At 45.0% G+C, this 15,285-nt stretch overlaps 1 protein-coding gene across 34 annotated transcripts in view; it reads left to right on the forward strand.

Moving 5' to 3' along the window:
* The window catches only part of MTMR3 (myotubularin related protein 3), a 142,464-nt gene that overhangs the window by 105,519 nt on the left and 21,660 nt on the right, over window positions 1-15,285 (forward strand). For 33 of the 34 annotated variants that reach the window (XR_016227324.1, XR_016227326.1, XR_016227329.1 and 30 more), the window contains 3 exons: window positions 303-469; window positions 8,910-9,006; window positions 12,292-12,405. Coding sequence is in view for 25 of the 34 variants with exons in the window: in XM_017350667.4 (XP_017206156.3) it covers window positions 303-469; window positions 8,910-9,006; window positions 12,292-12,405 (378 nt within the window). In the remaining 9 variants the exon portion in view is untranslated. Of the gene's footprint in view, window positions 1-302; window positions 470-5,742; window positions 5,764-8,909; window positions 9,007-12,291; window positions 12,406-15,285 lie in introns of those variants that run through there. The other variant, XM_051826667.3, reaches the window with a different exon arrangement.

Here is a 15,285-nt window from a genome sequence, read left to right on the forward strand (position 1 = left end):
CTTCCAGGGCGTAGTCTACATAGGCAGGAAGCTGGACTCGGGGTGGAGTGGGATGCTGAACCCAGGTCCTCCAGTGTGGGATGTAGGCATGCCAGCCAGCATCCTAACTGCTAGGCCAGGCACCTGTCCTCTACCTGTTTTGTTATAAGTGATCGTAATCCGTTAAGGACTGCCTCTGAAGCTTTCTCAGTTGTGGCTGCCGCTTCACTATGAGGAAGCACTCTTGAAATGCTGGCTTTTTGAGATTTTGTTCTGAACTAACTGCCTTCTGATTTTGTTTGTACTTCTTTGACTTTACGAAGGTGTCAGTTTTCAACCTTTGAGCAGTGTCAAGAGTGGCTGAAGAGACTAAACAATGCAATCCGACCACCTGCTAAAATAGAAGATCTCTTCTCATTTGCTTACCACGCCTGGTGCATGGAGGTTTATGCCAGTGAAAAAGAGCAACACGGAGACCTGTGCAGACCAGGTAGGCTGTTCCAGGAATGTGCAGGTGGCTAGAGGCTTTATCAGACGACTGTGGGAGATGACTTTAACATGAAAGGGGATGTCTAAGCATTCCAGTGTTCAGTCGATTTATATTTTGGAGAACACTTCTAAGCTTATAGAACATGTTTCCTGCCTTCTAGGGAAAGGGTAGACCAGTAAACTTAACATCACAGTACATTGGATCTAAAACCAACTAAAATAAAGTTACATGGATGTTATAGGAGCCCAGTGGAAGGGAGCTGTGAATATTAAGAACACAATTTAGAAGACATTAAAATCAACTTCTTAGTAGGCTTTGAGGATTGGCTAGTTCATTGATTAGATGATGGGGAAATACAAGTAGTGTGAAAAAAGCTGCAAAACTGTGAGGGTAGGCTGTCAAATACTGGAATATAAAATGACCTTGTGCTGTCTTAGAATTTTCAAGTCATGGCTTACTTGTCATCGCCTTTTCCTGGGTAAAGAACAGAAGTCCAGAGAAGCCAGCTGACTTCCTCAGGGACGAGTAGAGACACTGGATCTGTATTGGAACCTACGATTCCTGACTCCTTTTCAGTCTTTGCCCCATTCATTGTCATTCTGTCTAGAAATGGCGTTGACCAAGGTCATGTTTCTCTGCGTGTAGTTTTCTGTAAACTTCATGCTGCTATATAGAAATAGAACTGTGTTGCCCAGCACTGACTTTGGAAGCAAAGTCAAATTTCTGAATGATGAAATAGTTTGATCTTGGGACTTTTTTCTTCAACCCTGAAATTTTAATTCTGAATCTTCAATCTTGTAAATTTGCTGTGAGTCATTTTCCACATTCAAGGCTAGTTTAGCTGTATTTATGTCAGTCTGTTTCCTGGGCCATCACTGATTGAAACTTTTTGGTTCATATTCTTGTTCTATTTAACTAAATTTCAACAAACCTAAGCTTTATCTTATTTTCCAAGATGCTTTGATAAGTACTTTTGTTTGCTCCTTGAGACCTTATCAAAGCTGGCAGGATAGCCTGGTGTTTCTTTTTGGGGAAACAAGGGAATTGAGGGAGGCCAGAAGTAAAAGCTATCTTCCGGTCCTACTGCTAGTCAGTGATAGTGCTAGAACATAAAGCCAGTTCTGTTTGTGAGAGCCGACTGTGGGATGCTATGGGTGCAGAACCTGAACAACAGAGGTACTTGCCTTCATGGAGCTTCTGGAAAAGCACCAGAATCCAAATGTCTCATGAGCTTGCCCAGGTCATTGGAACCCAGAGTCATCCACGAGAGGCCACCCGGGCCAGGAACATTCACAGGACTCTGTGGTGCTTATGGTCACTCTCTTGATCATCACTTCTCTCTCTTTCTTTTTTCATCTTTATTGAGGTATTATCACATTTTAAATTTATGTCTTGGTTTATTTATGGCTCTTTTTAGGTTTGGGGGATTTTTTTTTAAAGGTAGACTTTCTAAAGATGGGCGTTTGGCACAATGGTTAATTTGCAGCTTGAAACACCTGCATCCTTCATCAGGTTCAAGCCCATGCTGCTCTGCTTCCAATCTAGCTTCCTGCTAATGTATACCCTGGTAGGCAGCAGATGATAGCCCAGCTACTTAGGTCCCTGCCACTTACCTGGGGGATCCACACTGGGTTCTGGGCTCCTGACTTTGATCTGGGCCTATGCCTGATTGTTGTGGGCATTTGAAGAGTGAACCAGTGATGGAAGATCTCTTTTTCTCTCTTTGTCTCTGCCTTTCAAATAAAATGAAAGACAAAAAAATTTTTAAAAGGTAAAATTTATAGGCAATTAAGTACACAAATCCTAGGTATATATTTACTGAGTTATTAAACCCTTGTGTCTTACTTATTAAAATTTTAGTTTTCACTCTCTGCTAGGATAATGAACTGAGTTCACCCTGCTGCTTTATGTGAGGTAAACACTTTAAGACTAGCTCCATGAGGCATTCTCTGATTTGCCAGCATTTAGTCACCTAAGCTTGCTTTCTCCTATTTTGTTTTCTCAAAACTAGAACAAAAATTCTCATCTTTTTAAGAAGACTTCTTTATTCTCTTGATAATTTTAGTTGTTTTTTGTAGATTTGAGCCAACTCTTGGGGGATTCCTTAGATGAGCCAGGTCAACACTTGATGTTATTGTTTACTTGTGTGTGTCTCTGTTGTAGGTGGGAAGGCCTGGGACCCTAGTCCTTCCCTTCTTGAAATCTGGTATGCCTTGGCCATCAGTGTTTTCTCTCTTCTTGTGTGTGTGCGCTGGGGTCTTGTGGGGAATAAAGTAATACTTTAGGATTTGGAAAATCTGAATTCAAATCTTACTGTGTCATTGAAAACATAACCCTGGGTAAGCCATTTATCCTCTCTGTACTTGTTTGCTTTGTTCTTCAAGCTGGGGCATTCATGCTTTTCCTGCCCAAGCTGATGCAGGTATCCTGAAGAACCACTTTTTAAATGCTGTTGAGTTCAGTTCAGTGAAGTTTGATTGCCTCCGGGTGCCATGCTTCTGAAAACATTTTGGAAATGATGCAGCTCCAAATATTGCCATCGTAACTGATGGGTTAAAGTTGCTCTGTGAGTAGAGGTTGTGTTGTGTTTGCTCCCAAGGTATACAATCTGCATGGAAGTTTACCTGCTACCACTCACTGGGATTTTACTGTATTTCAGTGGCTTAGTTTGAGTGTGTCTGTATCTGTGGCTTTTCTCTTTTATTTATTTTCACTGTGAAGTACAGAGGAAAAACTTGATTTTATTAAAAAAAAAAAAAGAGTCCGTGTTGGCATTTTTAAAGCCAGTCAATCTTATTCTTCTGTTTTTACCCACTGTGGTCAATGTTAGTGGTAGCTATAGCATTAGTCACCAAATAAGAGCATACCAGACAACCACAGTCTTATAAGTCATCTTGAGGGTGGGACGACACTTGAGATACTTCAGAGTGATACCTTTGTGTATCTGCACTGGTACATGAAACCACAAGCATAGACTAAGTTAGCTTACCAGAGAAGAAAAATATGGGAAAACTACACTGTTGCCTCGGTAGTCCTACTAGGTATCGAACCTGTCATAGTTGTAAGCTGCCCTTACTCTGGCCACAGCTTTATGTCTTACCCAATTTTGGAAGAAATCTCAGCAGTGCTGTTGGAATGCACATGTAAATGTGGCAAAAGCAGTTGCCAAACTCTTCATTCTGCTCTTAGCCCCATCCCAGACTACAAAAGGAGTGGCCTTAAAGTTGCAAGCTTCTTGTCTTGTCCTTGCTGCCACTCACTGCAGCTGGATTCTGGTGATGGCTCTGTCCTGGTGTGTTAATCTGAAGTCCTGGCAGGTGGTGGGCAGCTCAGCTGCTGGTGTGGTAACATTGGGCTCACTTCCTTCACTAGTCCTGTGAGAGATGCCCATTAGGCACATTGGTTTATCCATGAACAGCAAATGACTCTGGGTTTTAGACTATAGTGCAGCTGCCTGTTTATTTGTCTTCTAGATTTGAGTTGAGTCCAGGAAGTATAGATCTAGAGGACTGACTAGGAACTTAGGACTTAGAAAGCAAGGTTCTTCCCTCCATATGTGAAACTCTGAAGGGGGTAGTCAGCCTTCCCTGAGGAGAGGGGTGTGGGGAGCAACTGGGAGCAACTCGGACTAGACTAAGTTACTGGAATTAAGACTTATTCTATGCATCTGCTTTCCCACAATATGGCGCTGAGAAGGGAAACAGCTTCTACACAGCTGCCTCCAGTTCAACCAATAAACTGTGGGACCTGCTCCTGATTGGAGGAGAGCAGCGTACTCGGCGTGTGGGTAGCAGAGTTGGGATTGGTGGAAGAGGACTATAAAGGAGGAGAGAGACGGCATGCACCAGGAACATCTAAGAGGAACATCTAAGAGGAACACCTGTGTAGCCCCCGAGAGAGCCGGCCGGCGGTGTGCCGCTCCCCCGCGGAAGTGGGGAATGTGGCAGGGGGAACCGCCCTTCCACGGAGGTGGAAGGGACAGTAGCCAACCCGGGAAGAACCAGCAGCAAACCCGGGGAGGGCCGAGCAGACGAAAGAACAATGCAGGGTCTTGTGTCGTTCCTCCATGAAGAGGGGGAGCGACAGAGGGGTGCTTTTACCTTCTCTGGCTCGCATCCTCACGTGTCCTTTCCACCCTAGGCCTTTGTATAATTGTGGGGTTGAATACTCAGAATTGGCCAGGGAGCTAGATTTTTTTATATATCTATATTTTTTTGGCAGCGGGTTGGGGGGAGGATTTTTTTAGACTGCAGGTTAGCACTGTGGTTATGACGGAGAGCTCATTACTTTAGAAAAAGTTTTCTTTTCCTCTAAAATGAGAATTGCTGGGCTGTTAATTGTAGTTTGAGTGATACTAAATGTTGGAGAGGGACAGATCCCCACTTAGTTGGGGAGGCAGGCTGGAAAAGTTGAAATGAAAATATAAAGCCAAACAAAAACCTTAAAACCCCAAGATTCAAAATAAGTTGAGATATTACAGTGTATCCAGTGTTGAATGATTGAGATATGGAAACTGTGAGATGGAAATTCCTAAGGGAAATCCAGCAGTAATTGTGTTTAGGTTTACTTTTCTGGCAAAATAAACAAAAGTGAATGCTGACCAAGTTTGTAGAATCAGGTTGAATTACTCATGTATGTAAGATCTGCTGCTAGATTTTCTTTTTCCAACCTGTGTTTTTCAAACTGCAGGCTGTGATCCACAAGTGGATCATGAAATGGAATTTTAAGGAAGTAAAATAGAATAGAAAATAGCAAAGTGTATCATATACAGCAAGCATGGGTACTGCATTATGAAACTTCTCCCCAGCCCCTTTATTTTTTAAGATTTATTTGAGAGAGGGAGAGAGAAAGAGAGAGATCATCCATCTGCTGTTCACTCTGCAAGTGGCTAAAATAGCCAGAGCTAGGAACCTGGAACTCCATTCTGGTCTCTCATGAATGGCAGCACTTGGGCCATCTTTCACTGCTTTCCCAGGCACTTTAGCAGGGAGCTGGATTGGAAATAGAGCGACTGGGACTCAAACTGGCACTCAGATGGGATGCCGGTGTCACAGGTGGCAGCTTAACCCACTGTGCAACAATGCTAGCCCCAGAAATCTTTTTTAAAAATGAACATATTTTTAAAAAATTAACATATGTTGTATTGTGATGTAAAACATAATTCTGATTGTGGGTTGTGGTATTCAGTTTCAGAGTTTATGAAGTCACTACTTTAGAGGATACCAAGATAATTAAAATTCACTCCTTATTCTTCAGGAACTTGAGAAAACAGATTTTTCTGTAACCACTACTCAGTATGTATTTCTCTATGTGTAGCTCAGAATTTTATGTTCTGGATGGTCATTCTCCTTTTGGAGGGTGGTTCTATGTAGTAAGTTGTTGGTGGCTGTTGTTGGTATTTGCTAGCAATTATTTTAAAATATCAAGATCCTTTTAGGGTATCTGAATGCCCTAAAATAGAGATACTAGTTAATAGACCAATAATAAAAGTGCTTTTACCTTTTGCAGAGACTGTGTCCCAGGGTGGGGTAAAAAAATCGTTAATTAATGAACTTGGAAATTGCCAGAGTTTTACAGCTTTTTGATTGGGATTATGAATGAAAGACCCCTGACTGGGTTTTTTTAAAGGATATTTAAAAGAATTATTTGAGAAAGAGATACTTATGCTCCCCATCCATTGGCTTGTTCCAGATGCCTGCAGTAGCCAGGAGTCTGGAACTCAATCCAGGATCTCCCATGTGGGTGGCAGGGACCCTACCACTTAAGCCATCATCTGGTACCTCTTAGAGTTCTCAATATTATTAAGAAGCTGGGGTTGGGGGCTAGGCTAGGCCTGGAACCTGGGCACTGCGATATAGAAGTGGGAGTCTTTACTAAGCGGACACCTACTCCCTGACTAGTGGTGTTTCCTTGCTTGCTTACTTGCTTCCTCCCCTCTTCCCTCCCTCCCTTTCCTCCCTCCCCCTCCCTTTCCTCCCTCCCCCTCCCTTCCTCCCTCCCCCTCCCTTCCTCCCTCCCCCTCGTCCCTCCCTTCCCCCCTCCCTCCCTTCCCCCCTCCCTCCCTTCTTCTCCTCCCTCCCTTCCCCTCTCCCTCCCTCCCTTCCTTCCTTCCTTCATTTTAGCTGAAAGACTGAGTGATAGAGAGAAGAGGGATCTTCTATCCACTGTTTACTCCCTAAATGGCTGCAACAACCAAGGCTGGGCCAGGCTTAAATCTGGAGCCGAGAACTTCATCCACGTCTGCATGTGGGTGGCACTTGGGCCAGCATTCACTGCCTCCCAAGTGTGTTAGCAGGAAACTGGATTGGAAGCAGTTTGATGTGTGATGAGGACGTCCCAAGTGACAACAACCCACTGTAGCGCAGTCTCCCTCTCCCACTGCTACTCTTGTTCGTATTTCCTTGCAAGCTGCAGACAGATGGCACCCACTCACGTATGGTTGTTTGTGTTTGGAAGGCTGCTATACTGTTTCTAAAGCTTTCCCAAAATGGGCTAGATTGAGCTATTATTTCATTCTGCATCCGTTGTTTCAGCTTTTTATAGCTCTCCTTTAGGAAATGTATAATACCTAGCTTAAGTGCAAGAAGAACAATTTAAATGGGAAGTAGTTTTACAGAATTGTCCTTCATTCAAGTAGTTGCTGTTTCCTGTTCCATAGCTCCTCTCCCAGGGGGAGCAGAGCTTTATACCTTAGTCATCACAGCAGTCTGTGGTTTCATTTGTTGTGATTTCTCCCAGCTCCCCTGCTAGCTAACATTTATTTTATAACCTATAGCGCTATATATTAGAGCTTCTGCTTAATGGTTGTTAAAATAAAATTACTGCTATAGGACTGTTTCTCTGGGAGAAAGTTTTTTCAGAGTTACTGATATGTATGTTGAGTTCATCTCTACCTTTGTTGCTGTCTCGAGGAAGAAAAAGTCAAATTCATTAGGACGAATGTGGCCAGATTATGTCTGTTGGGGTGGGCATTCTTACAAAGCTCAGCACGTTACCAGAGTAGTTGGTGTTTCCTGAGACTCCTGGGGACTGGCGGTTAGGATTCTATGACCATGTACTGGCGATTCTGAAATCTGAAAGGCTTTGAAAGCAGAGTGATCTTTCTTAACCCTGTTTGGTGACTTGACCTACCTGGGCTAACATAAGGTTGTTTGCTGCTGTAGTCCCACAGTAGTACCTGTGGGACAGTGAATAACTCACTTGGTGTGAGTTAGCCTTACATTTTGCTGAAAAAGTAAAGAATGTAGGCCCTGATGAGTGTGTGAGCCTGTAGTGTAGTACATGCACCGCCTTCCCTTTCCAAAATCCAGCCCAGAGGATGTGGGATGAGTTGGACATCCAGGGTATCTTCTCTTGGTGCTCTCAGGTTTGGTTTTGTTTTGTTTTGTTAAGATTTGTTTATTTGAAAGGAAAGTTAACAGAGAGAGAGAGAGAGAGACAGACCGAGCGACCTTCCATTCACTGGTTCACTTCCCAAGTGGCTGCAATGGCTGGGGCGGGGCCAGACAGAAGCCAGAAGGCTGGAATGCTGTCTGGGTTTCCCTTGTGGGTGGTGGGGGCCCAAGCACTCACACCATCTACTGCTGTTTTCCTAGGCATATGAGCAGGGAACTGGATCGCCTGTACAACAGCCAGGACTTGAACTGGCACCATATGGTGTGGAATGCCAACATCACAAATGCAGCTTAACCGACTATGCCACAACACCAGCCCCAGTGATCTTGTTGTTTATTTGTGTACCATCACTGTGATGTGGGAATGGGAAGGTTGCTAGTGTGGCATCAAGAGCATGGATTTTGGGGCCAGACCTACTTAACAACCTCTCTGTCTCTCTCTTTTTTTTATTCTGTAAAAGGAGTTCCTTGGGTGGGTGATTGTGGTGCAGTGAACTAAGCTACCACTTGGGATGTCCACATCCCTTGTTGGAGTGCAAGTTCCAGTCCTGGCTAGCCTGCTTCCAGTGCGGCTCCCTGCTGGTGCTCCTGGGAAGCAGGAGTTGCTGGCCGCAGTATTTGAGTCCCTGCCGCCTCTTTGGAAGACCTCTATTGAGTTGTAGGCTCTTGGCTTTTGCCTGGCCCGGTTCTAGCTGTGACAGCCATTTGAGGAGTCAGTCAGCAGATGGAAGATCTCTCTCTGTCTTTCAGATGAATGAATGAATGAATGAATGAATGAATAAATAAATAAATAAATATTTTTTTTTTAAAAAGAGCATAGTGATGGCCATCCTCAGAGTTGATAATAGGGATTAAATGAGGTAGCATAATTCTTAGTCAGAATTTCTTTCCTCTTAACTCTCTGTTGTTAACCCTACCAGGGATTTTATTTAACTAAAAATAAATGTTATTTATACAGTTAGAGCAGAGTAGCTATGCTTTTATTCCACCCGTTTTGAAAAATGGTATTCATTTCTTCCTTTCTGCTGTCTGTCTTTGTCCCCTAGGGGAACATGTAACGTCAAGGTTTAAAAATGAAGTGGAGCGAATGGGTTTTGATATGAACAACGCCTGGAGGATTTCCAACATCAATGAGAAGTACAAGTGAGTTATGTAGGTCCCTGTGGACTGTGGCTCAAAGCTAGCGCCTTTGCAGAAACCCCAGTTGTCATGTGGCAGAACGTTGGAACCTAGACTTTTACTTGAACTATTTTAAAGTCCAAGTGCATGTTCTTTGGAATATTTCCTGGACCTTCTGTTCCCATTGCTATCATGGGAGTGGAAAGTGAGTCTTACTTAACAGGATCCTGGCACCTTCCTTTGCACCCCTCCAAACCTCTGGTCTTCCTAGCACACGCATGTCCAGATAATACTGTTTTTACCTGTGGGCAGGCAGGTTCCCTTGTTCCCACTGCCACTTGGCATCACCTTAGTGATAGGGGCAGTGATCTCATTAGCAGGGACAAAATACTGAGGAGCTAGTTTTTATGACTTTAATTTTATTCCAGTTCCTATGAAACAGATGTAAGTTTTACTCTGATCTTTAATATGTTGATCTAAAACTAAATTCATAGCCATGGTCATTTAACTATTAGCCTTTTTTTAAATAAAGATTTATTTATTTGAAAGGCACAAATTGAGAGGGAGAGGGAGAGAGAGATTGAGAGATTCCATCCCCTGGTTCACTCCCCACGTGGGGCTGGGCCAGCCCGGATCCAGGAGCCAGGAGCTTCTTCCAGGTTTCATGTGTCAGTGCAGGGGCCCAAGTACTTGATCCATCTTCCACTGCTTTCTCAGGCCATTAGCAGGGAGTTGAATCAGAAGTAGAGCAGCCAGCACAGGGACCTGATGCCCATATGGGATGCCGATGTCACAAGCAGCAGTTTAACCCGCTACACCACTATGCTAGCCCCTAACTATTAATTATTAATGTGAGCATTGTTAAATATCTAGCCATTACCTGTTTCCTTAAAACATGTAAGTGTGTTTTCATGGAGGGAGACAGTTAGCTACTGTGACTTTGGTAATTTGAAATTTATAAAATGATAGGAAATTGGGAACTTTATGTTAATAGATTATTCTCCTCCTAAGTTTTTCTGTGTAGCACTAAGCACTTTTGGTCATTTGAAAGGCTGCCTCAAATTATGATTTTCCTGGTCTTTTTGTGCTGGCTACTTGAATATTTCACTTGTCTTCGGGAAAGCTGTAAAAAGTAGTAAATTACTACACACAGCTCTTCCTGTGGGCTTTGGCCAGGAGTTAAGACCTGCTGACAAATCTGCTGCCTATCGGTCCTCTTCCTCTGTCCTCAGCAACAAATCAAGACAGAGTAGGGTGGAGGCTGGAGGACGGCAGCCACAGAGGGCCCGAGGCTGCTGTTTGCTGGGCCGAGTGTAGCCCGTCTTTTCTGTACTGGAAACTGCTTACCCACAAATGAGCACGCAATTGGTGGCTTTGAGGAGCTGACTAGTGGGTAATGTAGTACTTGTGGGACAGTGAATATAATGTTCAGAAAATTGGGTAGACTCAGAAACTGTGAATTGTTAGAATAAAAATCCCTAATTAATATAGGGTTAAAAATTAACTTCCTGTCTTGAATCTATTAGTTCTACTTCAAAACTAGTCTTCAGGACATTGGAACATTCTTCCTGGGGTCAGCATTGTGGCTGGTTCGAGTCCCAGCTATTCCACTACCCATCCAGCACCCTAATGGACTGGGAAAAGCAGCGGAAGATGGCCCAAGTGCTTGGGCCCTGTACCCTTGTGGGAGACCCAGAAAACTTCAGGTTCCCTCCTTCGTCCCAACCCAACACAGCCTAGCTACCTCGTGGCCATCTGGGGAGTGAACCAGTGGATCGAAGATCTCTCTGTAACTCTGCCTTTTAGGTAAAATAAATAAATCTTAAAGAAAAAAAGTTCTTCCTACTACAAAAGAAGAATAAGAACCAAATATACTCTTGAGTTTGAAACAAAGGAACAAGACTCATAAACTGTGGTCAGTGTGTCCCGGGTTATCTTCAGCAATTTGTGAGTTAGGAAGTTACATAGCTACTCTTGGCCATAGCCGTTCTCATGGTTCAGTTGCTTTTTAATATCCTGAAACATGTGGAAATTGAGAACGGGTTGGGGATACATAGTGCAGAATGATCAAACCCCCGTGTCTTAAGCCTGTTTGTGTTTTTCTGCCTCTTTCCTGATGTATAAGATAGGCTGGAGCAGGGTGGTGGTGGAGTTTGTATGTTTTAAGATCTGGACTAAAGGCCTTGTTACTTTCTTTCTTTTTTTTTAATGACATTATTTATCAAAAATAAATTTATTAAAATATTCAAAGACCACTTCAGGGCCTTGTTACTTTGACTTTTAGAAAGAAAGAATGGGAGAATGGGCATTTGACCCAGCAGTGAAGACACCTGTATCTCACATGGGAGTACCTGGCTGTGCCTGGCTCTGGCTCTGGCTCTGGCTCTGGCTCTGGCTCCGGCTCCGGCTCCGGCTCTGGCTCCTGACTCTAGCTTCCTGCTGATTTAGACCCTGGGAGACAGCAATAATAAATCAAGTAATTGGGTTCCTGGCACCCATGTGGAAGGTTTTAGTTCTGGCCCATTTCTTGCCTTTGCGGGCATTTGGGGGATGAACAAGTGCATGGAGCTCTCTTAAAAATTGTTTAAAAGGAAGGTTGGGTTACCCGTAGGACACTGCCCTGCAAGTAAAACCCGTCAGAAGCACTGCTGCGCAGGGCTTTAGCTTGGCTAGTGGTAGCTAGCATCTGCCCTGCTGAAGTGAGAGCTTTCCCCTCCTGAGGTTAGGTTCTTCCTCGCTGTGTTTTGTGGAAATTGTGCTCACTAGCGGATCCCGTCACAGACTTGATTCAGTGGGGCTGCTGGTGTTTGAGCGGAGGCTGGCGTGCAGTGCTCTTTCGGCACACCCAGAGCCGTGCCCGTTACCTGGACGTAGGATGCCCTGTTTGGTTCAGATCACAGGACGAGTTCAGGAATCCTTTGAAGTCTCTGGAAACTTGAAATTGTAGGCTTTTTCCTTCCCCTGTTTCCCTTTGACAAAGGCCTCAAAGACTGACCGTCTGGTAGAGGTGCCCAGTAATTGTACTGCATGTTCATGTAGTGAAAATATATTTATTCTAACAGTAACAATGAGAATAGAGACTGCCCTCTTTTTTCATTGCTAGTGAAGGTTGCCGGATTTCCAAAAGGCAGCATCAAGTGGAACAGTGTGATGTACAAACAAACAATTAAGGCAACCCTCTGGGGGGAGACCAAAGCCCTAGGAATACTGCTGCTTGTCTTTTCACTGCCCCTGTGATGGTGAGATCAACACCCATGTATTGGCTGACCCAGCGTCTCTCTCCTTTTCTTCCCCTCGCCCGTCTCTCAGGTTATGCGGGAGTTATCCACAAGAGCTCATAGTGCCTGCCTGGATCACTGACAAAGAACTAGAAAGCGTAGCAAGCTTCAGGTCCTGGAAGCGCATCCCTGCTGTTGTCTACAGGTGAGTAAGCCAGACCACCCCCAGGTTGGGCTGGTGCTGCTGCCCACTGCATGTGGTGTTCTGCTCACCTGGGAAGGGAGGGGGAGGGTTCAGGATTTGCCAGGCAAGACCTGTGCTTCCATATTACCAGAGCTGTTCCGTAGCACCATGTCAGTACTCAGCGCATGCAGAACACTAGCTAGTAGTTCAGTGACACTGATGAGGACTTTTTAATAGAAAAGTGACCGCACTTGCTGTTTTAGGATCCTTTTCTCACATCCCGGGTAAAGGTAATATGCTGATTGCGTTTAGCTTCAGATGTTAGCAGGACTTTGGGGTAGAGAGTGGTGAGTCCTAAGTGTGTGTTTTGAGAGGAAGAAGGTTGAGGCTTGAGTGGATAGAAGATTCAGAGGTCAGAGGCCTGAGAACCAAGGGATACAGGTTGTGGAAGGGACTGGGAGTATGGTGACAAAGCATGAGTTCTGGTCTGGAGCTACAGAGCTGAGTTCTGGTGTGTGCTGACACTTCTCACTGCGGCACCTTGAACAGGTTTTCTAACCACCTGTCCCTGCTGAGGAAAATGGAAAGAGTTCTTACTTTGCAGACACGCTGTGACATCTGGGCTCTCTAAACAGCATTCCGAGGGGTTGGGACCCTGTGTGCTGAACGCCTGCTCTCCCAGAAGCACTTGGATTTCTAGGACGGCGCTCCTCCTGTTGTGCAGCGGCTCCAGCTTTCCATTCTGCTTCCTTTTCTCAGTTTGCAGATTTTTCCCTGCGTTGGGCCAGACCAGTGGCTTAGTTAGAAATGCTTTCAACCACAAAGTAATCCACTGAAGTGAAGGTGTAGGAAGGGATTTCTCTCCTTGTAGAATTCCCAAAGAAGTAACCAGCTTGTCCGTTTAGGCTGCTGAAGGCAGAGTGGAATGCCACCCATGAAGAGAGAAAGATGGAGAGGTACTTAGTCTGTCCAGTGGAGCCCGGTCAGGTTTCGATCTCAGTGATCATCACTGTTTTCAGACTCTCCTAGCAAAATAGGACACCAAGGTTACCTATCATTCAAGTGGGAAGGCTGCCACAGGAGTTGGAGGGTAGTGAAAGCTGAAGGGATTTATCAGTCTTGTCCGTGATCCGCCGAACTGGCAGGGAAAGCAGCTCTCACTGCCGTGCCAGCCAGCAGCTGCGTTAGGTCAGCAGTCCTGGCGTTTGGCAGAAGCACTCTCATTTCCAAAGTGAGGGAATGGTGAATTCACTCTTTTGGCAGAGAAGTCTAAGACTGACGATTCAGGCCTAGTTGAAGAAAAACTTCATAGAAAGTAATAAAAATGGGAAGCCTTTTTTTCTCCCCCTTTAAAACTTAATTCTAAAAGGCACGAGCCCTAGGGCTTTTCCTGGTTTTTTGGAGACCTTAGGGTATACACAGAGAGTATTTTTTATTTGCAGTTTTTCAGAGAAAACTCTGCTTTCAAAACATGATAGATCTAAGTTGCTGATGTGGTCCGTGTAAAATCTGACAGACTCCCTGGAACTGGTGTGTCTCAGGTCCTGCGTCCTGTATCTGTGAGCCGCACCCTGGGGGCTTTGTGAGGGAGGGACATGTGGCAGGACATCAAGACTCCACCACCGTGCCCCACGAGCGGAGCTGTGCACGCTGTGGTCCCGCCTGCCAGGTGCCAGCAGCCGCAGCCTGAGAGCGCTGCACTGAAGTGGCAGGACTGGGGCTGCCCTGCTGTGGCAGGAGTGCGCATTGGAGTCGCCATGGCAGGCAGAGATGGCTGCAGCACAGCAAGATGGGGCAGGGTGCCCATCTGTGGTGCAGTTCCCAGCTCCCCCTTTGCGCGTGTGCTGAGGATTAGAAACTCCTAGGCACGTCGGGAGCTCGCCTGACTCAGCTCAGGACAGTCAAAGCAGTTCTGTACTTCTGTGTAAAATTGGAGCACTCAATGTTTTAAACAGTTACAGGTATTTATCCATTGGCCATCTCAACTTTTATACTTTCCTGGTTCTGTTTAAGTGAGACAAATGCTTTTCTTCCGTGATTTGTTCGCTGTAGTGTCTGAGTTACCTTTCATAAAGTCTAAAGAGGAGAGACAGGTAAGCGCTCATTTCAGTAGCCCAGCAGAAGTGTAGCTGTTTGAATGCCAGTGGCCCTTAAAGCTGAAGACCCAGGCCTCAGAGTGCCACCTGTTGTTTCTCCCACGCACTGCTGGGCAGCGTGCAGAGGAGAAGGCTCGGAGAGACCTCTGCTGCAGCGGTTTGCAGCCCTTCAGCGCGGCGGCTGCCTGGGCCGTCACCTGCTAGGTGGCGTTTAAGAAACAGCGAGGTTTTTTTCTAGTTTGGCCCTGTTCAGCCCGTGAGCTAGTTGAGTGTGTTGATGACATGCAAGTGTTTCAGTTGCTTGTCTTTCCCAGTGAGAAAGGATTTAAAAACTATAAGCAAACTGCTAATTGCCAAATTTAATTTATAACTTGTGAGTTTTAGGGTTAAAATGAAAATATTTCTCATATTGCCCAAAGAAGACAGATTGGGTAGTATGATTTTAAATCCATCTGCCGTACGTTTTTGTGCATGTGTGCGTACATGTATTTAGAAACAGTTCTAAAGAAAATACACGCTAAGTTTCTTCTGGGATATAGAATTTGGGGGCATTTAAATTTTTTTGCTTACCAGCTTTTTATTATGATGATTTATTTTACAATGAACTGATTCTTTTTTAAAAAACACTTTTCATCCACTTGGAAGGCAGAGTGACAGTGAGAGAGGGACCTGTGCTTCCTTCACTCCCCGTATGCCTACAACAGCTAGGGCCAGGCTGAAGCCAGGAGGCTGGAATGCCATCGTGGTCTCCTTCCTGGGTGGCAGGGGCCCAAGCTCTTGAGCCATCGTCTGCTGCCTTCCAGGT

This window comes from Oryctolagus cuniculus, chromosome 21 (assembly GCF_051225735.1).
Source record: "Oryctolagus cuniculus isolate XC-2025 breed Fujian yellow rabbit chromosome 21, ASM5122573v1, whole genome shotgun sequence".
NCBI lineage: Eukaryota > Metazoa > Chordata > Mammalia > Lagomorpha > Leporidae > Oryctolagus > Oryctolagus cuniculus.